General features: G+C 56.4%; 1 protein-coding gene across 1 annotated transcript in view; it reads left to right on the top strand.

Annotated features, from left to right (window-relative positions):
• Positions 1-27,648, top strand: part of CRTC1 (CREB regulated transcription coactivator 1) — a 77,888-nt gene that overhangs the window by 29,672 nt on the left and 20,568 nt on the right. The window contains 8 exon segments of the mRNA XM_047696901.1: positions 13,685-13,801; positions 15,046-15,093; positions 16,637-16,774; positions 17,758-17,819; positions 19,538-19,632; positions 21,879-21,964; positions 26,282-26,322; positions 26,809-27,029. Coding sequence (XP_047552857.1) covers positions 13,685-13,801; positions 15,046-15,093; positions 16,637-16,774; positions 17,758-17,819; positions 19,538-19,632; positions 21,879-21,964; positions 26,282-26,322; positions 26,809-27,029 — 808 coding nt within the window.

The following is a 27,648-nucleotide window of genomic DNA, read 5'->3' as shown; positions in this document are numbered from 1 at the left end:
GCTATAACGGGGGACACGCCGGGGGCTTCAACAGCAGAAGTTTGTTATCCCACCATCTAGAGGCCAGAAATCTGAAGTCAGGGTGTCACAGGGCCACGCCGTCTCCGAGGGCTCTGGAGGAGGATCCTTCCGGGTCTCTTACAGCTCCTGGGGGTGCTGGTAGTTCCTGGCTTGTACCGTGTGACCCCAGTCTCTGCTTCCATCTCCACATTACCTTGTCCCTGTGCGTCCTTATAAGGACACTTGTCTTTGGATTGAGGGCCCACCTGGAAAACACAGGAAGATTTCTTCTTTCTAATATACTTATCTTAATTTACATCTGCAAAGACCTTGTTTCTAAATAAGGTCAGTCACAGGTTCCAGGGGTGAGGATGGGGACATAAGTTTTCCAGGACTCGTGTGAACCCACTGCACGTACCTGAGTTGACCCACCTTGAGTGCTTCAGTGACACCCACGTGATGGGGAGGCACCGGCTGGATCTTGCTGGTACTGTGTTCTTGACTTGGTCAGTTTAGGGGCTTCCAACCCTGTTGCCTGCCCACCCCCGACCCCGTTCGCCTCACCATGGTTACCTGCCCCTCCCATCCTCATGCCCTTTTTGGGGGGGCCTGTCCGGAGCTGGGGAGACCCCTCTGTCTTGAGTATTCCAGGGTGATGTCTGTGACCTGCTATCCATATGTGGGATCACACACCTGCCACTCCCCTGACCCCTTGGCCTGAGTAGGGGGAATCTCCTCTCTAAACTCTGTGGGGCCTCATGGGGCACCTGGGCGGCTCAGTCATTAAGCATCTGCCTTCTGCTCAGGTCAGGATCCCGGGGTCCTGGGCTCGAGCCCCACCATCAGGCACCCTGCTCGGTGGGAAGACTGCTTCTCCCTCTCCCACTCTCCCTGCTTGTGTTCCCTCTCTTGCTGTGTCTCTCTCTGTCAAATAAATAAATAAAATCTTAAAAAACAAAAAACCAACTCTGTAGGGCATCTGCACCCTGAGCATCCCCCTTCCCCAGCACCATCCAAGTGGGGTGTCCCTCCCCAGGGTCTTCGGGGAGCCCTCCCCATTCTGAGGGACAGAACCCCTCACTGTCCAGATCATTGCACTGGCCTGTGTTCGGGTTCATGTCAGCCTCTGGCCTGGAGGGGATAACATGGAGTGTTGGGCCCTCCTTTGAGCTAGGTGGCCTTGGTCACTCCAGTTATATGGTTCTCCACAGCCCTTCCTGTATTCTGGAGAATTCCTCTCCTGTCCCAAGAGGCATTTATGGGGCTGCTGGCCACCCTGCTCCCCCACCTTCAAACCTCCCCCTCACTCCAGTGTCCAGCCCCACTTGAGGATGTCCCTGGAAAGGGAGTGGCCTGGCCTTATCCTAGGGCTGCCTGTGCCTGCAGGGACGGATCTTTGCAGAGGGGGCCTTCCCTCCACGGAGGCACATGTCGTCTGCTCTTCTCTAGAGTGGAGGCTCCGCCCTGGCCTGGCTCAGTCCTGCAGCACAGTTTAGCTCCTTGCTCTGAGGACTGACGGTGCAGGAACATCTTTGTGCATAAATCCACATTTTGGATGATCTCCCTCAGGAGAGCTTCCCAGAAGTGGAATTACTGGGTCAGAGGGCAGGAACGTTGTTCAGGCTCCCTACAGACCCTGCCAAATGACTCTCCAGATGCTGCTGGCCACTTGCCTGGCAGGGTCCCAGTTGTTTCTGCGGTGGCTGATGGGTGCTGGGTGGGTCCACATGCCACCCATCTTTACCCCTCTACCCTCCGCTGACCAGCGGAAGAAACGGAGGCTCAGGAGGGGTGGGCGCTGCTCGAGAGGCCCAAGGATTGGCTGCAGGAGAAAGCCAGGGGCTTGAGCAAGAGGGTGCTGCCATCGTGGAAGGTTCTTGGGAGGGGGTCCCTGGTGACACAGGATGGGGTGACTATGATGGGTTGAAGAATGTCCTCTGCCCCCCAAATTTATGTCCAACCAGAACCTGCAAATGAGACCTTTTGGGAAATAAGGTCTTTCAGATGTCATCACGTCAGCGGGAGGTCGACCTAGAGTAGGGCGGGACCTCAGTCCAGAGACTGGTGTCCTTACAAGAAGACCGCACAGAGACACAGGTAGAAGGCTATGTGAATGTAGAGGTGAGGGTCAGAATGAGGCGTCCACAAGCCCAGGGACACCACGGAACTGCTGAGAGCCTCCAGAAGCCGGGAGAGAGGCCTGGATAGATTCTCTGACAGGCCTCTGGAAGGGACCAACCCTGCCACACCTTGATTTCAGTTGTCTGGCCTCTGGCCTGCTGAGGGAATACATTCCCGTTGTTCGAATCCCTCTGGTGTGTGGTCCTCTGTCACGGCAGCCCCAGGAAACGTGTCGAGTGCCCAAGAGTGGGAGTGGACAGAGAGCCTCTGGGGTCAGGATCCCTGCCCTTGGAGAAGCTCCCCTTTCCCAGTGCCCTGCCGCCCACCCTGTCCTCACCCCTCTCCCTCTTTCTGGCTCTTTGTTTTTGTTATGAGGGGAGGAACTATATTGACTTTGTCCCGCACTTTATTCCCAGGCTTTTTCAGCTCGATTAGCTGTGCAGAACCCGGAAAGAGCTGCAGGGTCCAAATGGTTTGGACTTAAAAATATCAGCGATCTAGATCTTATCGGTTCCTGAAAGCACGTCACACTAGGACGTAGTCATAACCAGCAGCTCCAAGTGACTTGTTTAAGCCTGGTCTTTAGAAGTTGACTTGATGCCATTTGCCTCCTTCTTGAGGCCCCCTGGCCATGAGTCCTCTAGCCTTGTGGCCTCCCCAGAGCCTCTCGAAGAGGCTGGGAGAGCTTCCAGAAGTCACAGGTGAAGCCAGCTGCCCCTGGCCCTTTGGACGGGGCCTTGATGTGTGCCGGGGCCGGCTGCCTGTCTCAGGGGACGCTGGCCAGCAGCAAACATGCTCGGCTGTGCTGTGGGAACCCGGCACTCAGACGGATGGGGGGTGGGGTGCCTCTCGGGTGTCGGTCATCCTGTCCTCTTGTGGGCCAGTCGGCTTCCTCTTCCGTGGCCACCATGACGTGGAACTAGGGGGAGCAGATAGGGGAATGTAAAAAGCCGTCAGAGCAGTGTGGGTTGTCCGTGGCCTCCAGCAGATGACAGCAGAAGGTGGCCTGTGTCTGTTGTTGGCTGTGCTGGTGGCGCTGGGCTTTGCTTTTGAGCCACGTATGGACCCTGTTGAGTACTGCCCCGTCTTCCACTTGGGGCCCTCACGCCTCCTCCGGGCCTGCCTGGGCTTATACAGTGCAGAGGCGGGTGAGTGAATGCTAGACCCCCCTGGCCTGCTGTGCGTAGCCCCCTGGGGGTCCAACAACGATGTGCTGCGACCCTGCAATCAGTTATGTGGGTGAGGGAATGGGAGGGGTCGTGCCGCCCAGGCCCCAGCTCACCAGATCCCACCCCAGGCCTGTAGGCTGCGGTGCCCTCACGCAGGCCAGAGGGAGGCACATGAGCCAGGGCTGAGCTGTGTTTTCTGTGAGACCCCACATTCTCCTCAGTCCACCTCTTGCAGTCCCCAGGACCTGGGGCTGGGGTTGGCATGAGGTCATGGATGGAGGCTCCTATGACCTAACAGGGAGGTGTGTTTTGGGGATGGGCCCTCCCGCAGCTGCTGATGTGCCGAGACTCCCTTGGCTGGTGAGCCTACTGTGGTGTTACCAGCCCCCGAGTCACTATCCCTCATGCTGCCCTGGTCTGGGCCCCAGCACTGCCCAGCCTGCCCCTCTGCAGTGCATGCCCATCAGAGCCGGCCAGGCTTGTCCGTCCTCCCTCTCTCCCTGGGCCTTCACTTCTCCCCCCTGTTGTTCCCTCTGCCTGGTCCCTTCCTAGCTCATTCCTTGAGGGTCCCCATGGTCGGCTCTCCCCAACTGTTTAATTTTCGGGTCCCCTCTTGCCCCAAGCTTGACTCTGAGCGGCCCTGCCTCCCCCTGGACCCCCATGGACTCTGCTCTGCAGCGGTTCATTTCCTGGGGCTGCCACAGCAAAGAACCGTCAGCTGGGAGGCCTAAAATGACAGAAATCTGTTCTCTCACAGTTTCAGAGAGTAGAAGTCAGAGATGTGTGGGCAGCATTGGATCCTTCTGGGGCTCCTGCAGGGGGATCTGTCCCAGGCCTCTCTCCCAGTTTCCTGAGGCTTCTAGTAACCTTTGGGGTTTCTTGTCTTGTGGCTACATCACCCTGATCTCTGCCTCCATCTTCACGTGGCCTTTTTCGTGTGTCTGTGTCCTCTTATCTTTTAAAGAGTGTTTTTTCTAAGTAATCTTCACACCCAATGTGGGGCTCAAACTTACCACCCCAAGTCTGAGTGGCGTGCTCTACCGACTGAGCCAGCCCGGTGCCCCTCTGTGTCCCCTTCTTATAAGGACAGCGGTAATTAGGGTTTAGGAACCTCTTTAAAACCAGGATGATTTCATCTCAAGAGTCTTAACTAATTTCATTTGCAAAAACTCTTTTTCCGGACAAGGTCCCATTCTGAGGTTCCAGTTGGGTGTGAATCTGGGGGGCACTGGACAGCCCAGTGCAGGGGCTGAGCTGATCCACCTCAGGCTGTTTCTGCTCGGTCACACACCCTCGCAGCCACCTGAGCTGCTCTCTGGGTACTCTCCCCCCTGCGCCAGCCCATAGCCCAGGCGAGTAGCCGCGTCATCTTATACTGGGGCAGTGGTGTCCCTGATTTCCCACCATCATGGTTCGCTAGCCCGGCAGCCCCGGGGGAGCATGCGCTGTTTGTCACTCTCACCTCACTGACCCTGGGGCTCTCCAGGGCCAGGCCCCGGGCACCTCATAGGCCGCCGCATCCTGCATCCTGGGGGCTCCTGCTGGGACGCTTCTGGGGTCCCCGAGCTTTGTCTGGGACTGGCTAGCAGGGGGTGTTCCCAGAGGACTCAGCCTGAGGTTTCCCATTCCAGGAGTCACTACCTGGAGGTAGGCTCTGGTCCCTGAAGTGATCACAGGGGCCTGTGAGACAGACACCGGCAGGCAGCATATCTGTGAGAGGGTGTCGTGCACTGAAGCATGTCCCCCAGATTCCTACGTGGAAGCCTTAATCACCAGCGTGCCGGTGTGTGGAGACAGGGTCTGTGCGGAGGAGGTGACTAGGGTGCATTGGGATCATAAGGGTGGGGTCCTGATCTGCTAGGACAGGCATCCTTATGAGAAGAGGGAGATCGAGGAGAGAGCATCCTCTCCACCCACACGCACCACCCAGAAAGGCCACATGAGGACACGGAGAAGGTGGCTTTCTGCAAGCCAGCAGGAGGGCTCTTACAGGGACGGCACCCTGGTCTCGGACTTCTAGCTTCCGGAACTGGAGAAATAAGTGTCGTTCAAGCCGCCCAGTCTGTGGCATTTAGTTAGGGCGGCCGGAGTGAATACAGAGGGTTATTTTAGAAGGAGGGGGTTGAGGAGAGCTTCTTAAGGAGGTGATGTTTGAGCCGAAACCTAAATCATGAGAAGGAGCTCCATGGAAGTTTCCAGAAAAGAATGAGTTGGGTGTAGGGGCCCAGAGGCAGAAAGCAGAGCATTTGAAAGGACCTTGTGGGCCTTGCTGGAGAAAGTCCCTGGATTGTAACAGACCCCCTCCTGTCACTGAGTGACCTCAGGGCAAGCCTATTGTCCCTCAGTGTTTCGGTTTCCCCCCTTGTAAAATGGAGGTGAAGCTGTGTCTCCCCGTCCCAGAGCTGCTGCAAGTCCCCACCCAGGTTTGGCTCGAAGCCGGCTGGCGGGGCCGGGGTCTCGTTCACAGGGAAAGAGGCCCCCGTGAGCCAGCTGTGCTATGCTCAGGCCCCGAGGGACCCTTCACACATCCCAGCCGGAATGTCTGTGCTCAACAGCCGCCACCAACAAGGGAAGCAGAACGTGCTCACAGAGGACCCTCTGATTCAGCTGGGGCTGGGAGTTTGGCAGCGGCAACGGAGTCTGATTAAAGGCATTCCGAGGCGTACTCGGTGTTTGTGTATCTGGTTCTGTATTTACACTTTGGGAACGAGTGAGGAGGCAGCTGGGGAGTGTCTCAGTCGGCCGGGGGGCCGGGGGCAGGGGTGACTCAGCCTGGAATCCACGCTCGGCCACACGCCTGTGACGCTTTCATTCATTCCCTCATTCATTCAGTATTCCCTTCCGCGCTCAGCGGACGCTAGATGAGCCACTCCAGCGTACCAGCATGCTTCCGCGGGGTCAGCCAGGTGCTCCTTCCTGCGGAGCCCTCTCGGGCCGCCAGCAGGCCACCAGCGAGGGGGGACCGCCAGCGAGGGGGGACTGGGGCAGCGAGGGACTTCAGAATTAACTCACAGTGTACCAAAGAGCTGACTCTGAGATCTAGAAAGATCCTGGAAGGGAGCATAGGTGTGAATCAGCCCAGACTTAGCTGAGGAGATGGGTTTTTATTTTTTTAAGATTTTACTTACTTGTCGGAGAGAGAGAGAGCACAAGCAGCGGGAGCAGGCAGAGGGAGAAGCAGGCTCCCTGCTGAGCAGGGAGCCCAATGCGGGGCTCGATCCCAGGACCCCGGGGTTAATGAGCTAAGCAGAAGGCAGAGGCTACACCAACTGAGCCTCCCAGGCTCCCCAAGGTGATGGGTTTTTAGATATGATGGTAAAACAATGACAGGGGTGCCTGGGTGGCTCAGTTGGTGAAGCATCCAACTCTTGATCTCAGCTCTGGTGTTGGTCTCAGGGTGGCGAGTTCGAGCCTTGCATTGGGCTCCGTGCTGGGCAGTTCATTCCCTCGTTCACTCCTAGCCGTTTACCCAGAGATTTGAGGGCAGGGACTCAAACGGATGCTGGTACTTGCCTGTTCCGTCGCAGCAGCACTGGTCACAATTGCCAAAGGGCAGAACCAGCCCAAATGTCCATCAGCAGCTGAACTGGTAAGCAAAATGTGGTCCAGCCCTACGATGGACTATTACTCAGCCACAAAAAGGAGCAGATCCCGGACACATGTTACAATGTGGATTAACCTTAAAAACGTGGTTCTGAGAGAGGAGCACCTGGTTGGCTCAGGTGGTAGAGCACGTGACTCTTGATCTTGGGGTGATGAGTTTGAGCCCCATGTTGGGTGTGGAGATTACTTTAAGAAAACAGACAAAAAAAGTCATGCTGAGAGAAGCCTGTCATAAAAGGTCACATGTGATTCCATTTAGGTGACACGTCCAGAACAGGCAGATCTGTAGAGACTGAAGGCAGGGTGGTGGTCGCCAGGTGCAGGGGGATGGGGAGTGGCTATTGATAGGAATGGGGTCTCCTTTTGGGGTGCTGGAAATGTTTTGGACCTGGACGGAGGGGATGGTTGCAACTAACACTACATGTGTATTGTGTGCCACTGAACCGTTCGTGTGGGAAGGGTGCACTTTTCTGTTATGTGACTCTTACTTCGATGAATAAGTTGAGAAGGACAGAAAAAGCCATCATGGACCTTCCTGGTCGGGTACCCGTGCACGCCCAGCTGTCTCCCTCAGAGCCCCAGGTGCCCGATGCTCTCCAGAGAGTGTTTACTCTGCCTCCCTCTCCCAGGTGGATCTTTGCCTCTGCACTTGGGCAATGGCCCTTCTCCCTTGGGCCTTATTTTACCAGTCGTGGGGAGGGCGTCCAGGTAGTCCTGTGTGGTTGTGGGAGAAAAGTGGTCCCTGCTTGGGACTCACAGTACACCTCAGTACATCCTACACTCACGTGTTTGTCCTGACAGAGGTTCCCCCTGTGGATGCCAAGCCCCTCCATTGTTCCAGGGTCCTTGTGGGGCTGACAAATGAGAGGAGAAGGACCTCAGTCCAGTGGGTTTGGACACTGAGCTGTGGAGGAGGGGATCCCATGTAGGTGCATGGCATTGGGGTGACCCAGTGGGGGAGGGGGTGCCAGTGTGAGCACCCCGAGGGAACGACCTGCTCTAGTGGTGGAGAGCAGAAGGCCAGACCATACATGCCTTTTTTGGTGGTGGTGGGGGGTGGAATCAAGGTCCATTTGGAGCACACAGCTCCTCCCTGGGCCTCTGCAGCATGGCCCCCATGCTGGCCTTGGCTTTGCGGAGGACAGAGAGCCTTCAGCAGGTCTGTTCCCCTTAATCTCATTAGAAGGCCAGCCAGTTGCCATGGCGATTGCTGGGCCGGGTGGGGGGGGGGGAATGGGGAGAGCCAAGGGCAGTTTCATTTGGAGAGTGAGGACTGGGTGGGGGTGTTGCTGTACCCTGCGCAGGGTCCTGGAGGACTGGGGGGCTGCCCTGGTGAAGTGTGGGTGTTTGTCATGCCAGGCCTTTCCAGGGCCACCAGCCCCCATGCCCCAGCCTTGTGGCTTCCCCTCTGCCTCGCTGGAGATACGAGCAGGTAGGGGATGTGTCCAGTGGGCCAGCAGAGGGTGTGGGCATGGACAGAGGTGGGGGATGTGCACTGTGCTAGAGGATCAGCAAGGTGGGGCTGGGAGAGGCTGGAGAAGCTGCTGTTTACGTAGGGCTGCTGTCAGGTTGGGACAGGGGAGGGGACTTTGTGTGGGGTAGTGGAGGGAGGTGGTCTAGGCCTGGGCTGTGTCAAGAAGTGGGGGTGCCCTGTCCGGAAACAAGGGTCCTCGGGCTAAAGCAGGAACCCAAGTAGCTTTGTAGGGAGAGACTTGTGTTGATGGCGTCAGTGTGGTAGACTTGTCATCAGAGCGATGCTCTGACAGGAGGCTCCCTAGGGAGCAGGTGTGCTCTTATCCTTAATGCCACATGGCCTCTGACACTCTCTGGTCCAGCTGCCTCCTAGTCTGCGGGGTCACGCAGGGGTCACTCAGGGGTCAAGTTCCAGAAGTGAAGTCTGTGCCCTACTCAGCCACTCCCAAGCTGGGTGGCTAACAGCCTTAGGCAGTTCCCTTGCCCGGCAGGTCTCCCTTTTCCCATCTGGAAAGTGGCGTGTGCTGGTGCTGCTCTCAAAAGGCCTGTCTTGGGCGCCTGGGTGGCTCAGTGGATTGGAGCCTCTGCCTTCAGCTCGGGTCATGATCTCAGGGTCCAGGGATCGAGTCCCGCATCAGGCTCTCTGCTAGGCGGAGAGCCTGTTTCCCCGCTCTCTCTGCCTGCCTCTCTGCCTATTTGTGATCTCTCTCTCTCTGTCAAATAAATAAATAAAATCTTTGAAAAAAAAAAAAAAGGTCTGTCTTGGTTGAATTGTATCCCTCCAAAACCTCTGTCCATGTGTTTACCCCAGAACCTGGGAATGTGCCCTTATTGGCAGGTGGGTCTTTGTAGATGTAGGTAGACGGCTCAGGATGAGATCATTCTTGATTGCGGGGGGGGGGGGCGGTCCTGAATCCAGTGACAGGTATTATAAGAGAAAGGAGAGGGAGATTTGAGGCACACAAGGGGGGAAGGTCACATGGGGATGGAAGCAGAGACTGAAGGGATATGGCCACAACCCCAGGAACCCTGGAGCCACCAGGAGCTGGGACAGGCCTGGGACAGACTCTCCCTCAGAGTTTCAAGAAGGAACCAACCCTGCCCACACCTTGATTTTGAACTTCCATCTCCTGAACCGTGAGAGAGTAAATTCTTACTGTTTTAAGCCATGCTGTTTGTGGTCCTTTGTTACGGTAGCCCTGGGACGCTGAAGGTGGTAGGACTATTGTGATACCTTAAATCTGCTGCGAAGGACCCGTGGCGGGGACTCAGGGACACCCGGGGTGCCATCTGTAATGCTTGGGGTGGGGAGTCGTTGAGCGCAGGGTAGCCAGAGTCTGCGCTGTGCTTCTAGGCCATCCATTGTGGATCAGATACCTCTGACCCCAGGGCCTACTGCCGCTTGCCCAGTCAGTTCAGACCTGAGAGCAAGAGGGTTTGAGAGGCAGGGACTGCGCATGTTGTTCTGGAAAGATCTGAGGCTGCGGCAAGCTTGTGGGAGGCAAGGCAGTCACGTGGTACTACTTATGGGGGATCTGTGACCACGCACAGTCCTGGTGCTGGACACAGTGTGACCAACAAACTGTGAGTCTTGAGTCCCCACTATTTGGTGGGGCCCTGATGGGGATGGTGGACAGGGTCCTGGAGCAAGGGCGTTTTCAGTGCAGCAAACCTGATGAGACCCACTGGAGGCTTCACGCGAGTGGGTCTGGGTCAGCCAGGGATGCCAGCCCACCTCCACTTTCCTAATTTTGTCCCAGTAAGGCAGGAGGGTGGCTTTAGGGGAAGTTGAGTGAGGGGCGTTGCGGAACCGTGTACCGTCTTTGCAGTTTTTCTGTAAATCTAAAACCTCTGCGATGAAAACTTTATTAAAAACAACACAAACCGAGCTGGAGGCTGATGTGATAGTGACTTGGAGGGGCTGCTCCCTGGGTGAGGTGTCAGGGAGGCCCCTGTGGGATGGGCATGGAAGTGGGGGCTGTCACAGGCCAAGGCCCTGGGGGTGCACAGACTCAGGGTGCTTTGGGGCCAAAGGGAGGGGAGAGCAAAAGGCAGGAAGTTTAGGTACAAGCATGGGTAATGAGGCACCCACCCACCCTCAGCCCAGGCCCTCTGAATTTGGAGTGGAGGCCACTCTCCTAGTCAGGAGGTGCAGACTCCTGCCCCAGGCTATCGGACCACAGGCCACAAGCAAGGGGGAGCCTTGAGAGATGCAGGTCTCCTCTTCTAGCACCTGGCCTCCAGCACGTGATGGCCTCATGTGGGCCTCACTTCCTCATCTGCACTGCCCTTTCCAACAGCCATGTGGGTGCGGGGGTGTGTGTGTGGGGGGAGGCATCCAAGCCCTGTTTGACCTTGAACCTCTAATTGTCTTGGGAGCCATGTGGGCCTTCTGATAGGTGCTTGTGCGGCCTCCAAATGGGCCTGTCACCTGGCTTGTGAATGTCGACCTTCGAGAGCAGGAACAGCGGTATTCAGTCATTCCCTTACTCACGTGTCCACACGTGTATTTGTTCCACGAGCAGGTGCTGCTGAGTGACATGCCCTGGCTTGGATGCTGGGTTTATGGAGCTCTGTTGGCGAGGCTAGGGGCAAGTGCCATTTGCGGGGGGACACAGAGTGAGGACTGCTGGCTGGAAGGATGCACGAGGGGCTGTGGCTTGGCACTAGCAAGAGGCTCGAGTTTCAACCTTTAGCTCATCAGGTCCTGCCTGGTGATGTCACTCTGCTGTCCTTCCTTCCCAGGCAGCAGGTTCTTGGGCAGGGCCCCAGGCTGGCATCTTCTCACCTCATTTCCCGGCTCCTGGGGTTTCCTGGCCAGGCCTGGGAGGGCAGTCAGCTCCTGCAACATTGCAGGGGAGCCCCAAGACCACACTCAGGTCAGCAGGTCACTTGAGGGACACAGGATTCGCGGAAGCTGTTAAATGCTCACAGTTAGGGTTTATTATAAGCGAAAGGACACAGGTTTCAATGGCAAAGGGAAGGGGTGTCTGGGTGGCGTCCTGGAGAGTTCTGTGCATGAGTTTCTGGGTGTCCCCCGTCTCTGGAGTCGTGTGGACAGCTTTCACTTCTCCCAGTGCCCTGTGTGGCCACGCACATGGTGTATTGCCGTCCAGGGATGTTCCCTGAGCCTCAGGGTCCCGGCTTTTTACTGGGGCTTACACGGACCTGGCTGACTGCCTCTCTAGCCCTACAGGGGGCAAGCTGATTCCACGTGGCCCAAGACCCCTCCCCTAAATCACACTGTTGGCATAGACCACCCAGTGTGGCCTGAGAGCACAGGCAAACAAAGATAATCTTGTCAGGCAGAATGTTCAGAGGGCTTCCACCTCTCAGGAACTGGGGACAAAGGCCAGACATCTCCAGGCCAGGTGGACACTTTCTTGTGCTGCCAGTATGCACCCGGGGACAGGCACAGGGTGCCCCAAAGAAGTGCAGGGCCCCACACAACTCCCACTCCAAATCCAGAGACTGTGCTCCAAAGCCTGACAGTCCTGTAGCAAAGCAGGGAGGCGGGCGGGAGGCCGTTGCTAGAAAGAAGGGCGCAGAGGTGGGGCCTGGGAGGGCTGGTGTCTCAGCAGCGTGCGAGCGTGGGCTTCCTGTCAGTCCCCCGTCCTGTAGATCATCCCCACCACCAGGCTCTCTCTGGCCTGGAACATGGCAGCTCTGTGGAGTGCTTGGGCAGGATGCTGGGGCTCCCTGAGCTGGCAGTTCAGCCTCTGACAAAAATACTTGTTTTGTAAGCACTTCCTGCGTCACATGCCAGGCGTCCTTACCCACTCCTGGACTAATGGGAGGGGGAAACCCAGGCCATGAAGGGCGGTGGGGGGGGCACATGGTTCTTGAGGGTTGGCTGTGATGCAGGCTTCTGTCACAAGGCTCAGACACAAGCCTGTGGGTGTCTTGGGTCTGAGGTGACTTGTGCCCAGGCAGGGGTGGGGGCCCTACCCTGCTTGGTCTCCCCCTTCCTGTGGCTGGAGGCTGGCCTATTTCATCTCTCATGACTGTAGGGTGGGAGGGACACAGTGGGGTATTTACAGTGAGGTCTCCAGCCATTGGAGACGGATCCTGGGCTGGGCCCCGCAGACCCCAAGAACCACCCGCGAAGGATAGAATGGGGTCAGTTTCCCTCCTGACTCCACGGTCGCTCACAGGAAACAGCTGTTTACCTGGGTGAGGTACTCTCCTGGGCAGGCGGCCAGTTCCCGAGTCTCACTTCCCCCTCCAGGATCCTGGGCCCCCCCCAGGAAGCAGGGGCCGGCGTGGGAGAGTGGGGCGGCGCGGGCAGCCAGCTCACGGAGCGCTGCCAGGAGCTGTTTGTGAGGGAACGTGAGCCGGCCTTGTTGTGTACACAGTATCGACCCTAGCAACCGCCCTGGCCAGGGCCAGAGCGGACGCCCACCCTCCCTGAGTACCTGGCCACCACCTCTCGGACACGACGCCTGCCTCCCAAGGGAGCAGGACAGGTGTCGTGGACCATCAGCCCTGCAGGTCACGAGTGGTGCTGACCACACCGGGGACCCAGGAAAGTGGAATCGGCTATTTGAGGGAGAGGAGGCCAGGTCCCAGCCTCACCTCAAGGCAGCCACGGCCAGTCAGGGATCTGGGCTCCAGGGTCTGAGGTGTGGCCCAGTGGGACAGACCCCTATGTGAGTGACAGGGGGAGGCCAATGCAGGCATCCAGCCCTCCCAGATGAAGGCCCTCCGCTGCGCCCAGCTCCAGGGAGGCCAGCAAGAGAGGCAGAAGGAGTCTGGGGGCTTGGGCAGGACCCCTTACCACTCGGGCGGGATCTGGCTGCCCTGCTTGCCCCATGTGTACGGCCGGTGGGATCATACACCCTGTGCTTTGAAAGGTAGCACTGGGCTTCTGAGCCAGCTCCTCTGCTTCAGGCCATTGGAAAGACAATTCCTCGTGTGTCCTGGTGTTGGCTCCTGGTGTCTAGCCTCTGCCCCGGGAATACAGTCTTTAGCTGTGAAAAGAAATGGCTCCCCTGTGTGGGTGCGGGGCCTTCTCCATAGGCTCTGGGCTCCAGGTCTTTCCGATACTGTCTTGCTCGTTCACAAACGATGCACGGGAACCAGCAAGGCTCCCCCGAGTTCATGGAGGCTGCCCCCTCAGGGCCCGCTGCCTTGCCTGGTTCTGCTCTTCGGGTGGAGTGACATGGGGCTCCTTTGAGTATGTGAGTCACAGGGTCCCACACCCTCTGTGACTGGTACCATCAACCCCATCGCTTGGTACCTTTCTGGGCGCCCCCCTGGGGTGGCACTCTTCATGATGTGCTCAGGGCCCGCGTTGCAGCTGCCAGCTTCTCTTACAGCTCCAGCTCCAGAAGTCGCAGTACCTGCAGCTGGGCCCAAGCCGGGGCCAGTACTACGGTGGGTCCCTGCCCAACGTGAACCAGATCGGGAGTGGCACCGTGGATCTGCCCTTCCAGGTGAGCCCCCGCCCTCCCCACTACACCCCCCCCCCCCCCCCCCCGCCCTCCTGGCGCACGTTGTATCCGGGCCCCACCCTGGCCATAGAGGGAGCTAGCGAGCGTGTATGTCAGCCGCTGCGGAGAGCTGGTCACCAAATAATGGCGCAGCTCGCCTCCCCCACCCCCACCTACTCTTTTCCTGTCCCTGGGACAGCTTGGCCAGGCCTTGCCTGGATCCCCCTGCCTGTCCTCTGTCAGCAGAGCCCGCAGTGAGGCTGTGGTCTGGCCAAGAGCGTTTCGGCAGCCGCTACACCTGTTGGCCGGCTGTGCGGCATCGGGAACCGCTTGGGGCCTCTGGGGCTTGGCTCCATCCTGCCTCACTAATCCGCAAGCCCAGCAATTCTCAGAAGGAGGCCCTGTGGCCTGACCCCACTTGTCTGCAAACGTTTCTTGGCAGGGATGCACACAACACGGCTCCCGCAGGCCACACAGCCGCCGTGCACGTCCTTATCATAAATAATGAGAGATAAGGCGCACCGCCTGGGTGCAGGGCTGGCCTCTTATCCCAGACTGTGCCCTGACCCTGGTCTGCAGATGGAAGCAGGGGTGAGGTGGGCCTGGGAGCGGGGCCGGGAGCTGGGCCCACCCCTAGCTTGTCTGGGCTCTGTAGGGACAGGTCCACCAGACGGCCACACACCTGCCCCTTTGTTGGGACAGGGCCTCAGAAATAGCCATGTCTATCCATGTGTTGACAGGCCAGGTGGAGCCCAGCCTGTCCCGCATGGCGCTCAGTCCCCCACCCACCTGAGTCACTCCCCAATTTCTCCTCCTCCCACACTACTGCTGGAATGCAGCAGGGCACTGGCCTGGGGTCCCCTAGGCTGGCTCAGGGTACACCTGGCTCAGCCCTGTGTCCCCTGGGCTTCTCAGAGCATGGCCCTCCTCAGATGGCCCCCTTGCAGGAGCAGACACATGGGGCCGTTGTGCCGATCCTAAATGTGCTCCAAGAGCCTGACCTCTTTGTCAAGGCCCTTCCTAGTTTGCGTTTTTCTCCCCTCTTCCTGCCTCTCACCTTCCTCTGTTTCCCCCATCTCCCTCTCCCTCAAGGGGAGCATCTCGCTGGGCAGCCCCCGAGTATGGCCATGGCTAGTGCTGGCATAGAGCCTCCTTGGGCCAAGGGTGCACTGGGGCCTGTTGGGCATCCCGCTGGGGGGCCGGACGAGGCAGGAGTGTCTCAAAGTCTCGGTTCTTTGCATTTTCAGCCCAGCGGATATCTGGGGGAGGCCCTGGCGGCGGCTCCTGTCTCTCTGGTAAATGAGCCCCTGGGCTGAGGCCTCGGCGTCCCTGGCACGTGTGCGGGTGCTGGGTATCCCTGTGTGGCCACCCCAGTGGCCTGGTGGGAAGTGTCCTGTCTGCCCAACAGAAGTGGACCCACGCTGCACCTTCCCCTGTCCTGTGTGGGGGAGCGTGCGTGGTTGCGTCACGAGGGCGAGGCCCCCGCCTGGAGGATCTGAGCATGGGCGTCAATGCTGCATGGTTCGTCCCTGTGACACATGCACATGTGTGTGTGTGTGGGTCCCAGGTGCGGCCTGGTGAACCGGGCTGTGGCCGGGCCCGAGCTCCTCTCTGCCTCTGGCTCTGCTTCAGCTGCCTTGGTTTTGCCCCTGGCCTTCTAGGCGTCTTTGGGAGGAGATGAGCAGCCCCTGCCCTCCGTTGTTTGTGCCTGGATGGCAAGGTTCTCACCTTCCCTCAGTCTCTGAAGTCTCCAGACCCAAGGCCTTTCGGAGGCAAAAGTGCTGAAAGACCCAAGCTGGCAGGATTCTTTCTGGGTCAGGGAGAAACAGGGGGCCCCAGACTCCAGGGAGAGCTGTCAGCCCTGAACACTGGCCCAGGCGTTCGGACGGGTAGGGAAGAGCAGTGTTTCCAGCCAGTGACAGTCTTCCGGAAGGAAATTGCTTTTGCCTGGCTGCCCAGAGAAGGCAGAAGGGCCCGAGGGCCAGATGGCAGGGCGGGGGTACTGGCTGCCTCCAGAGCTGGCTAAGGTTGCCAGTCTCACCCCAGTCAGATGGCAAGGGGCCTGAGGGCTCCAGAGCCCCAGGGCAGGCAGGGAGCAGACTCCCAGGGGCCCCAGGGGCATGGAGCTAGGAGAGGGAGCAAGGTCTGGCTGGAGGCCTCGTGCCAGCCCCAGGTGCTGGAAGGAAGCCCCTTCCGGCCCAACCGAGGGCCAGGGCTCCGGAAAGCACTTGCACTTGGCTCCCGTGGTGGAGGGATGAGGTGGTGGGGGAGGGTGTGGGGGGCTCATCTCAATCAAGACCGGCCAGGGCTCAGTAAGGAGCCTCTGGGGAGTCAGCACTTGGCCAGGTGGGCCCCTTGACGTCCTCAGCTGGAAGCCCTGGGGGCTGTCTTTTGGCAGGCCCCTCCAGGGATGACGTAGGTGGGGAGAGGAGGCCAGCCAGGCCCAGAGAGAGAAGGCAGAGGCCTGTCTGCACCTGGCGAGGCTGGGGGGCGCTTGGGCCGTCTGCACCCCTGGCACCCCAGCCGGCACCGGGCCCCAAGCTTGCGCTGCCCTGCCTGGCCCGTGCATGCCAGCCGCACTGCACGCCTGCCGCCCGGCGCCCAGGATCCCCGGCTCGCCCCCACCCCAGCAGCACTCAGAGGCTGAGGGCCTGGCTGTAGGAGGAAGCCTGTCTGGGCTGCAGAATGGTGACAAAGGGTATCTCAGGACTGGGGGGCCCTGTGGTTAGATTCTGGGGGCAGAGCTGGGTTGGGTCTCAGGCCATGGCTGATAACTGTTTGGGTTTCTCTCTCTTTTCTGGTCTCCTTCTCCCCACCTCCCCACCCCGCCTCGCCCAGACACCCTTCCAGTCCTCGGGCCTGGACACCAGCCGAACCACCCGGCACCACGGGCTGGTGGACAGAGTATACCGAGAGCGTGGCCGGCTGGGCTCGCCACATCGCCGGCCCTTGTCAGTGGACAAACACGGACGGCAGATATCTTTTACCCGGAGGACGGGAGGGGGGCTACTGGTGACTGCAGGACCCAGAGTCTAGCTCACTGAGCTGAATAAGGGCTCCCCCCGTGCTCCGGGGCTCCCGGTCAGCCCTGGGGAGGGCGCACTTGTGGGGCAACCCTGGCAGAAGCGGTGTGGCTAGCCGAAGGGCCTTGGGCTGGGGCCAGGGTTAGGGTTAGGGTTAGGGTTAGGGTTAGGGTTGGGGAAGGTCAAGGTCAGACCCACACTGTGTTGGACGCCTGGCTGGGCAGTGGAACCCAGAAAGACTGTGAGCAGGGTGTTCACATGTTGGGGCCATGCAGAGGGCAGCCCAGCCAAGGCAGCCGGGCTGAGAGGGGGTCTGAGCCAGACCCAGACAGATCCAAGGGAGGCTCCATCTGAAGACACAAAATTCTCCTCTGCACCTTGGCCAAGCAGAGATCATCAAGAGTTTCTCCCCCGCCCCCAAGACTTGGCCGCCCCTTGGTGCTTGGCCAGCCAGCACGCAGCCCCCCCCCATCACCAGAGTCTGAGCGGCTGCTCTTGGGACACGCACCCCCCACCCCAAGCATTTGAGAACCGAGAAGCCTGTCATTTCCCGCTTCTCATTTCCGTGGCTGGGGCAGCCCGACCAGCTGGGCCCCAGACAGAGCCCTCGGGCCCCGGGAGCCACCCTGTCAGCCTAGAATTAAGAGTCAAGACCCAGGTCAGCTGAATGAAACTCCCCACTGCCCCCCACGGGCCCCAGTTTCTCAGCTGAGGCCCCTCTTGGAAGGGGCGCAGCCCGCACGTGTGCTTGCAGGGGGTGAGTGCTGAGTGCTAGGTGGACAGGGCCGAACCCCGGGGGCTACTCGCAGCCAGGCAGGAAAGGCCCCCGCCCTGCAGCCCCAGCTGTTTGCAGGCTCCCAGCAGCCTGGCCACGAGGTTCCTGGGGCTCGGGGTGGGGCCTGAGCCAACAGTGCTGTCCCCTTAACTCACACTCAAGCGGACAGCTGCCCGTACGGCACCGTGTACCTCTCGCCGCCCGCGGACACCAGCTGGAGAAGGTCAGTGACCCAGAACCGGCCCTCAGCCCTCTTGTTGGAAACAAAAACAAACTTACATCATGCTTGTGCTTGGAAAACCAATATGCAGTCACTTTGAAATGACAAAGCTAAGAAGTCTTCAGAAGTTTCTAGAAATCAGCTCTATCCTTGTAACACCAAGGTCATAGCTTTGGAGCCTTCCAGGGATTTTTTTTCTCTTTCCATGACTTTTTTTTTCCTTTTATAGACAGAGTTGGGATTAGGTTGGATATTTAGTCTTGTAACTTGCCTTCTCGTATTGCTGAACAGTCACTGAAAATGTGATTATACAATTATTATATATTTATTAGCAGAAGGTTAGGAATACACATAAGTGTACTTAGAAGGGGAAAAAAGTCAATAGTGCCATCATCTACAAAGATTTAGAATAACAATAATATAGTTAATGTTAATGCCCACAGCAAATAGTGGGATGATTGTGCACCAGTGTGAATATGCTTATATCGCGGAAGTGTATACTTAAAAATGGTTAAAATGGTAAATTTTATGTTACATTTATTTTACCACACATTAAAAAAAAAAATGTAGGTGATTTCACCAAAGACTGAAAGTAAGTTATTAAAAAAAACCCATATGTATGTATGAAATATAAGTATATGATGTATCATTCAGTAATGTAATTAAACTCATGGGCATGTATTGTATATCAGTTTTAACCATCATCGTTATTAACTGATACAAAATGCACGGAGCTTTGTGGAGCTTTGTGGAGTCGGCGCTTTTATTTTCACGTTTTAGATATAAGGAAAGTGAGCACAGAGAGGTCAGGAGACTTACTCAAGGACACACAGCTGATGGGGGGAGGGAGCCGGGATCCGGACCAGCTTCTTACTGCTGGTATGGCCCCAGGGTCAGAGGTCAGCTGGCCCAATCCTTTGTAAATTGCTCTTCTCCTTGAACTGAGTTTCCTCCATGTCAGTCTCCGTAGCTAGGATGTCCCTTTTGGATTCATGCTGCTCTTTCATCCCCAAATTGCCAGCCGTGTGGCTGGACCTGCCCAGCTCCCCTTGGGTGCCCACAGTTTTCTGGGTACCCAAGGGGCTCTTCTGGGGACCATCCCTCCAGGCATGTGCAGCTGGGAGTACACTGAGTTACCCCATCCCTGGTGCAGAAGGCAGAGTTCCTAGCAGCTCTCATGCCACACCCCCTCCCCAGGGGCTGCATTCTTTCTGGGTTGTTCTCTGAGCCTCCTATTGCTGCCTCTCATTTTTGCTTATTACACCTGGTTTGCAACTGAGCATCCTGGGGTGGCACAGTTGCCCACTGGTGTTTGTCACCAGAAGGGGACGCAGTGATGGGCTGGGCCTTGTACTCCCAGGGCTGGGCCACTGTGGGACCATGGGGCCCCTTCTCCAGAGAGTTTCAGGAGGAAGGCACCATTCTTTCCCTCAAAGCTGAGAAGCCCACGGACAGGGTGGTAGTGGGGAGGGCTGGTGGGAATGGAGGGCATTTCTACTACAGCTTTTTGTCTTCGGCGGGCTTTGCAGATGAAAATCAGGGTCACTGCTGTGGTTCTTTTGAGAAAAGTGCCTGTGGTTTTATGCAGGTGTAACAGCTCCCAAATACCACTCATCATTCCCACCCTGTCCCATTGAGCATATATCCTGGATAGAGTGGGGCCAGGACTGTCCCTTCATCCCCGTTGGGGCCAAGCCTCACTGTCTCTCTCTCCTTCTCAGGACCAATTCTGACTCTGCCCTGCACCAGAGCACAATGACACCCACCCAACCAGAGCCCTTCGCAGGCGGGTCCCAGGACGCACACCAGAAAAGAGGTATTGGCAGGGCACGTGGGCTTCTTTCCTCGGGTGAGGCGAGGCCAGTGGGTGGCTCCTGTGCTCCCAGAGGTCACAAGCTCATAGGTGGAGAGACCTGCCAGGGGAGAGTCAGTGGGTGGTATGGGACAAGGGGAGAGGCTTGAACATGTTCAGAAATGGTGCTGTTTGAGTTGGGTTTTGAGGAGTGCATAGGAGTTTTCTGGGCAGAGAAAACCGCCCCTGCAAAGACACATTGGCTTCCATTCATGGATTCAGGGCATGGCCACACAGTATGCGGGCCTTGCCAGCTCTTTCAGTTGTAGAGGACAGCCAGCCCCACCAAAAGGAGGCATCTATCAGCTCATGACCAAGCAGTCTAGACCTAGATGTCGGCTTTAGGTGCAGTTCAAGTCAGGGCTTCATGCTGTACCACTTCCTGGCTCTGCAGCTCAGAACCCTCCTGGTTCACAGTCTGTGGGCCCATTCTGCCTCCTGTGGGTGGAAATGGGGCCAGTCCTTTCCCACCTCTTCCCGACTCTCCTCTCTGGGCTCTGCGTACCAGTAGCTAGGGCAGATCTGTACCCAGGCCCTCAGCCTCTCCCCAGAGCTGGGTGCAGGGACAGTGTCCCTGGGACCTTCTGGGAGGGTGCATGCCATCTTAAAAACTGGGGCAGTGTCGCCCAGAGAGGGGAGCACAGTGCTGTGAGGCTGCGAGAAACCCCACTCAGGCTTGATCTGCCCAGAGACATAGAAGCCAGAGAGTTAATCACATGCAGTTAAGGTCCGAACACTTTCCAGTTTTTTGAGTAGCATTGCACTGTGTGAATGTGTGAACATACTAGGGAGATTCTGCTGGTAGAATGAGGATTATCAAGCAGAGCTTCACCCCTTGAGGGGAGGGGGGCTGTGCATGTGCCATCATCCCGGGATCCCTGCTCATCAGACAGTAAAGGTGAGATTGCAGAAAGAACGGGCTCCATACTAAAAGCAGGAATTCCAGGTGTCCTGGGGGTGAAGAGAACAGGGCACCAGAGGCTGCCCTCCTGTTCCCAGTGTTAGGAGCCACTCTGAGGGGGCTGTCTCCTTGGTGGGCTCCCCAGGAAAGTGAGACTTTCAAGGTAGGCTTTCCAAGGCAAATGTCATTATCCCTTGGGACTCTGTGACCATGGAAGGGAGCTGCAATGCAGGGGCTCTTGATAGTGCAGAGTCCAGCTGTCCTCGGGGTGGAGAGAGGGGAGACATGTCACCTGCTCCCCTTTCTCTGGGAGGGACCCAAGCAGTGACAGGGTGAGGAGTTAGCCTGGCTGCCCTCCCACCCGTCACAGCTGCTCTCTCTGGGTTTTAAGGAGGAGGAGGTGACCCATCTGGCTGTGTTCAGTGTAGCTCCATTGCAAGCGAAAGACTGAACCTCCAAGAGGCATAAAGAAACTAGGTCTCATAAAGAAAATGTTTAATCTCACCTTAACCAAAAGGTCCAAAGAAAGGGGCCTTCAGGCATAGCTGATTCCAGGGCCTTAAATGATGCCCGTGCAGTCCCTCAGACCTTTCCTCCCCTCCTCTCCTCCTGTGGGGTTGGCTGGCATTGCAACTAATTCGTGAGGCCGCAGCTACAATGAGTAGATCAGTCAACCCCGGGCTGACACTGAACATCAGGGGCTGGGAGGCAGGTGACCACAAGGTGGCAGGTGAGGTAAGAGTCTGGAAGAATTTCTCTGCTGTTCTCTGCATCCTGGGACCTCCAAAGCCTGAATCGGTCCCATGGGAGGCAGAAGTAATATATGTCCTCAGCTCCAGAGCTCCTATTTTCATTTCTTTTTAAGTCACAGGGTCTCTAGTTTGTTTGTTTATTTATTTATTAGATTTACCTATTTGAGAGAGCGAGAGAGAGAGCATGCTCATGCTTAAGCAGGGGGAGGGGCAGAAGGAGAGGGGGATAGAGAATCCCAAGCAGACTCCCCACTGAGTACGGAGCCAGATGTGGGGCTGGATCCCATGACTGAGATCATGAGATCATGACCTGAGCTGAAACCAAGAGCCGGACCCTCACCTGACTGAGCTACCCAAGCGCCCCCACTTATTTATTTTTTTAACTGTCCTTCCTCTTGCTTTGCATGAAACCATTCTTTGTACTTGAGTGCAGTCCCCAGAAGTTACTGTTGGGGCAGTTAGACTGGTGTCGCTTGTATGTCGGGGCAGCTCCCCCCTTAGAGCCACATAGCTTCAGAGTGAAGAGGTTGTGATCATCCTTCTCTCCCCCACCCCAGTCTTACTATTAACAGTTCCAGGAATGGAGGAGACCACGTCGGAGACAGATAAGAATCTTTCTAAGCAAGCATGGGACACCAAGAAGGTAAGAGAGTCCTACGGGCTTTTAGAAATGATTTTCCTTCTTGATCTTTTTTTTAAGCGTAGCCTGGCCCAAGGTGGAGAATTAGCCTATTGGGGGAGTTTTGCCTTCGCTCAAGTGTAACCTTCACACAGATTTGACCAGTCGTATAGGCCATTTTAACATGAACGGCAGACCTGTCAGGGTGGCAGAAGCGGTGAAAAATGAAAACCCATGTTTGCCATGGCGGTGCGTATACTAGAAGGGCAGCGGTTCAGAGCTCAGCGTGGCCGCTCCCCAAGAATGCCCAGAGTGCCCAAGAATGACGTGCAAATTCATGAAGCATTCTGGATTTCTGTGTATGGTATTGGCTGTGAACTAGACTTACTGTGGTGACCACTTCACAGTACATACAGATAGCGAACCATTGTGTGACCTGAAACTAATACAATGTAATAGGCCTGCTATAGCTCAAAAAAAAAAAAAAAAAAAAAAAGAAGTTGAAGCTATGGAGGTTAAATGACTTGTCCAAGGCTATGAAGATACTCAGGGCTTAGAACCTGTACCTCCTAATTCTGAGCCTGTGATCTTCCTAACCCCTAGTATTGGGTCATCATCAATGTTTATAAATGTTGATGGTCATCCTTAAAACTTTTATTCATCTGCACAGTAACTACAACGTTTATTAGACTACAAAATCTACTTGGAATTTCCAATTGAGTTGGGATTTCTGTATTATTTCCAGGTCCAGAAACAAATTTCTGAAGTTCAACCTATAAAATGTCTAGCGGTAAGATAGAATTTGTGCCATGAATACAGATTTCAAAGAATTTGCATAGAAGAAGATACACTTAAAACCAGAGCTATTTTGAATATTAAAAAAAAAAAAAGAACTAAAACCCATTGCTGGTCAAGTTGTGGTGAATGGGGCAGCAACATGAATTGCTCATCCCCTTCAGGGAATCGTAGGGAGGTGACAAATGAGCAAACCGATGTATTCCTCAAAGGTGTGTGTTAGAGCTTTTGGAATAAACTGGAAACAACCTGAATGTTCAACAGTAGGGGACTTATAATGAAATTATCCTTGGTCCCTTGTGGAAAGTTCCACATATGTGGAGTAGGGATTTTGTTTTTTAAGTAGGCTCCCCGCCCAGCATGGAGCCCAGTGCAGGGCTTGAACTCATGACCCTGAGATCAAAACCTGGAGTCAGACATTTAGGGACACCTGGGTGGCTCAGTCTGTTAAGCGACTGCCTTTGGCTCAGGTCTTGATACCAGGGTCCGGGGATTGAGCCCCATGTCAGGCTCCCTGCTTAGCTGGGGAGTCTGCTTCTCCCTCTCATCTTCCTGCTCATGTTCTCTTTCCCTCTCTCTCTCTCTGTTTTTTTCTTTTTCTTTCTTTCTTTCTTTTTTTTTTTTTTTTTTAAAGATTTTATCTATTTATTTGACACAGAGAGAATGACAGTGAGAGCAGGGTGAGTGGGAGAGGGAGAATCAGGCTTCCCACTGAGCAGGGAGCCCAATGCGGGGCTTGATTCCAGGACCCTGGGATTATGACCTGAGCTGAAGGCAGAGGCTTAACCCACTGAGCAACCCAGGCCCCCCATCTCTTAAAAATAAATAAATAAATCTTAAAAAAAGAAAGAATAGGACGTTTAACCGACTGAGCCACCCATTCGCCCCTGGAGTTAGGATTTCTGATGGAATTTTGAAGGCATGAGTGACGCTTCTTATAATACTGTTGTGTGGAAAGAACGGGATAAAGCTATTTAGAAAGGCATACAACACTTAGAAATGGACAGGCACACCTCATTTTATTGCACTTTTCTTTACTGTGCTGTGTTTTTTTTACCAGTGGAAGGTTTGCAGCAACGCTGTGTCGAACAAGAACATCGGCGCCATTTTTCCAACAGCAATTTTCTCACTTTGTGTCTCTGGGTCACATTCTGGTAATTCTCACGGTAGTTCATGTGTTTTCATTATTTTTTTTTTAAGATTTTTTTAAAAAAAGATTTTATTTATTTATTTGTCAAAGAGGAGAACACAAGCAGGCAGAGTGGCAGGCAGAGAGAGAAGCAGGCTCCCCACTGAGGAAGGAGCCCGATGCGGGACTGGATCCTAGGACCCTGGGATCATGACCTGAGCCAAAGGCGGTGGCTTAGCTGACTGAGCCACCCAGGCGTCCCAGATTTTTTTTAATCTATTAGAGAGAGAGAGAGAGGGAATGAGTGGTGGGGAGGGGCAGAGGGAGAGGGAGAAAGAAAAGCAGGCTCCATGCTGAGCAGGATGACGGATCTGAGCTGAAGGCAGGTGCGTTTTAACCAACTGAGCCCCCCGGGTACCCCTGTTCTCATTACTGTATTTGTTGTGTGATGTTTGATCCATGATTACAACTCGCTGAAAGCTCAGATAAATGATCAGCATATTTAATTAAGGTACATAAGTTTTTTTTTTTTCATAAGTTTTTTCAGACATAGTGCTGTCGCATACTTAACCACTGCAGGAGAGGGTAAACATAACTTTTATATGCACCAGGAAACCAAAAAATTCACTTGACTTACTTCGCTGTGATACTTATCTTATTGGGGTGGGTCTGGAACAGAACCAACGTATCTCCCAGATACACCGTCTACACACAGATGCCTGGGGAGATGTGCGCGGGGAGGGGCGGTGCCGTGTCCTCTCGAGTGGCAGGTGTGGGCGCCACTGGCAGCCCTTATCCCTGTCTACATCTTCCAGTTTTAGATAGAGAACACATGTGATTTTTGACATGTTCAGGGAAGAAAATAACTCAAAAAGAATTCTACCAACCCCGACAGAATTGTGGTTGCAGAGAGGTGGGTAAGGACGGACATCAGGATCCTTCCGAGTGGTCAGTGTGCCACTGAGCCCTCAAGTGTCAGTATGAAACACACTTGACATCCTGGGAGTGAGGAGAGGGTAGCAGACCTCAACATTTGTAACTGCCACGCGCACAGAGATGCGTCTGAAGGATGTCGGCAAAGGAATTCCGTTGGATTCATTGGGAGTGGGGTGGCGTTGGGGGACAGGCAATGATGGGTGAGTTTTTAATACTGTTTAGAAATCTGCTGTTATCTCCATAATGTTCATGGGAATGCTTTTGAAAAGATTCTTTAGAAAGTCATTGTCTCATGCTTTGCAAAATCCGGTAATGAAGCGAGTGTTTACTCACAGAATTAAGGAGCCCATGGCCAAGTAGAAACCCGTTCCTCTGGCATGCTCTGCAGAGGCTTAACCCCACTGGTCGCACACCACCCCTCAGGTTCCCCAGTCACTGCTGGCACACCCCCGCCACCTGCCCCCGGCTTCCCCCCACCCCATACACGCTGGGCCTGCACATAGAGGCTGCCAGCCCAGCCCCCCACCAGTGCATCCACCTTCTTCTAGCTGATAATCCCCAAAGAACACATCAGCCTGAGGGCCTATGAGGCGGATGGGGAATTAGGGAGTGTGACACAGCTGGAGCCCTCCCGTCAGCACGCGGGGCTCTGTCCAGTCACGTCTGCTGCTGTCTAAAGAGTTCTCTCCTTTGTCCTTGAATGAGAGTCTAGGGGCTCTGCCTAGAGCCTATAGTTCTCAGGTGACCTAGTGGCCCCAGCTCGAGGGGAGGAAACCAGGGCCTTGCTGCCAGCGGGCTTTCCCTGGGACCCCTCCCCAGCCCACAGGGCAGTCAGAGTCTTCGACCTTCGTCCTCAGGTGGTGGGGACATGGGCTCCATGGGTCCCTGTGAGAGCCAGAACTGGGGGACCACTGGTAGGTGAGTCCATTAGGGGCGTGGGCAGCGCCCTCTGTGTGTTCGTTGTGCTGTCCCGCACGAGGTACAAGCATGCTGAGCTCCTTCCCCAGGAGCTCCACCGCTCTGATCTAGGAATGGAATGGGGGACCAGCCTTGGGTGCCTGGGTTTCCAGTGGCGCCATCGCTGAGCCGGTGTCTGACCCCTGTGGCACGGCCCTGGGGTTTTCAGGTGTAGAGTAGACAAGGCTCATTCTCCCTCAGATGTCTGTTGTGACAAGGGACCTCGTCACCCCTGTCTGCTGCGCCCACCTTAGGGGCAGGCGGAGCTAGGCTAGGATGTGCCCGTCGCCCCCAAGGGCAGGTGCTGGTGCAGGGAGCGGTAGAGACTCCTCTGCGTATGACTCTTGCTTTTGCCCCTGCACACGTCCAGGACAGGCCCCTTGGTCTTTGAGGATGCCTGGTTCTGGTTTGTGAGATGTCGTGGGGCCTGATAAACTTCCCCTCTTGTTGGCATGGTCAGCTGTGCCCCAAGGAGCCATGGTGTGTGAGGAGGCCCGCTCAGCCTCTGTTGTCTTTTCTTTCAGACGGGGTCCAGGCCCAAGTCCTGCGAGGTCCCCGGGATCAAGTAAGTGTCAGCAGGGCCCGCCCTGCATGCACAGGGCTGGTGGGGCTGCTCCGATGACCCCTGGGCTTCCCGTCCGCTCAGGAGGCTACAAGTCCTGATAAGAGGGCTGCCCCGTGCTGGCGGCTGTCTAACAACCCTCACCGGGTGGGGGAAGAAGGGGCCCTCCTACCCGTCCCTGCATGCAGGGACTGAGCCCCCTTTCGCCTCCACTCAGCCCCAGCTGGCGCGCTCGTCAGCCCCAGCCTGTCCCGGGCCAGGAGGACCCTCACCCCAGCCCCCTCTCCTGCGTAAATCGGCTGTTTCCCAAGGTCCCGCTGGAGGTGCAGGCTGAACATGGCAGCACCTGATCCCAGGGTACCATTCTCTACCTCCTGATGTTTTTGGGCCAGTCTCCCCCCACCCCCTCACCCCCCACCACAGCTCTTGGGGGAGAATGGGCCGGGGCGAGAGCTCACCTCCCCCCCTCTGTCTGGCCTTCCCCCCCAGCATCTTTCCATCCGCTGACCAGGAAAACACTACAGCCCTGATCCCTGCCACCCACAACACAGGGGGCTCCCTGCCCGACCTGACCAACATACACTTCCCCTCCCCCCTCCCGACCCCGCTGGACCCTGAGGAGCCCACCTTCCCCGCGCTCAGCAGCTCCAGCAGCACCGGCAACCTCGCAGCCAACCTGACTCATCTGGGCATCGGCGGCGCCAGCCAGGGTAAGGCCAGGCCAGGCGGGGGCAGAACTGCCTTCCCCGGCAGAGCGCAGCATCTAGCGAAGACGACACGTGGCTTTGAATGATGATTTGGCAAGGTGCCCTCCAGAATGCCGGGTACCAGTGGGAGCCAGAAACCTTTCCCAGGGGCTGGGCATTTCCCAGTACTGCCTGGGAAGGCATCCCAGGTGGAGGGCACACAGCCTAGGCAAAGGCCTGGAGGTGGGAAAAACTCCCCGTGTCCCCAGGGATCAGACAGTGGTTCTGAGGGGGAACTGGGTGAGTCCAGAACATTCTAGGAGGGGAGCCCCCAAGGGTTTCACTTGTGGGGTATACCAGGCTTTTCCCCTGCCCTTCCTTGTCCTCAGCTCTTCATGGAGGGACGGGACCAGGTCTGACCTGCTCCGTCCACACTCCCTCATGCCCAGTGGCTCACGGTGTCCCCTGCTCCCATGGGACACTCCAGCCCAGGCCATGTCCATGGGACATCCCATGGGCCCATCACCTTCCTCATACCTTCCAGTGCTGCCCCAGTCCTATTCCCCTGGGGGTGAGCAGCTCTGTTTCCCAGTTGCTTGCCCTTTTCTCTTGCCTGCCCTGACCTGTGGATGCATCCCCTCAG

Source organism: Lutra lutra, chromosome 1 (assembly GCF_902655055.1).
Source record: "Lutra lutra chromosome 1, mLutLut1.2, whole genome shotgun sequence".
Lineage (NCBI taxonomy): Eukaryota > Metazoa > Chordata > Mammalia > Carnivora > Mustelidae > Lutra > Lutra lutra.
This window is presented reverse-complemented; position numbering and strand designations above follow the sequence as displayed.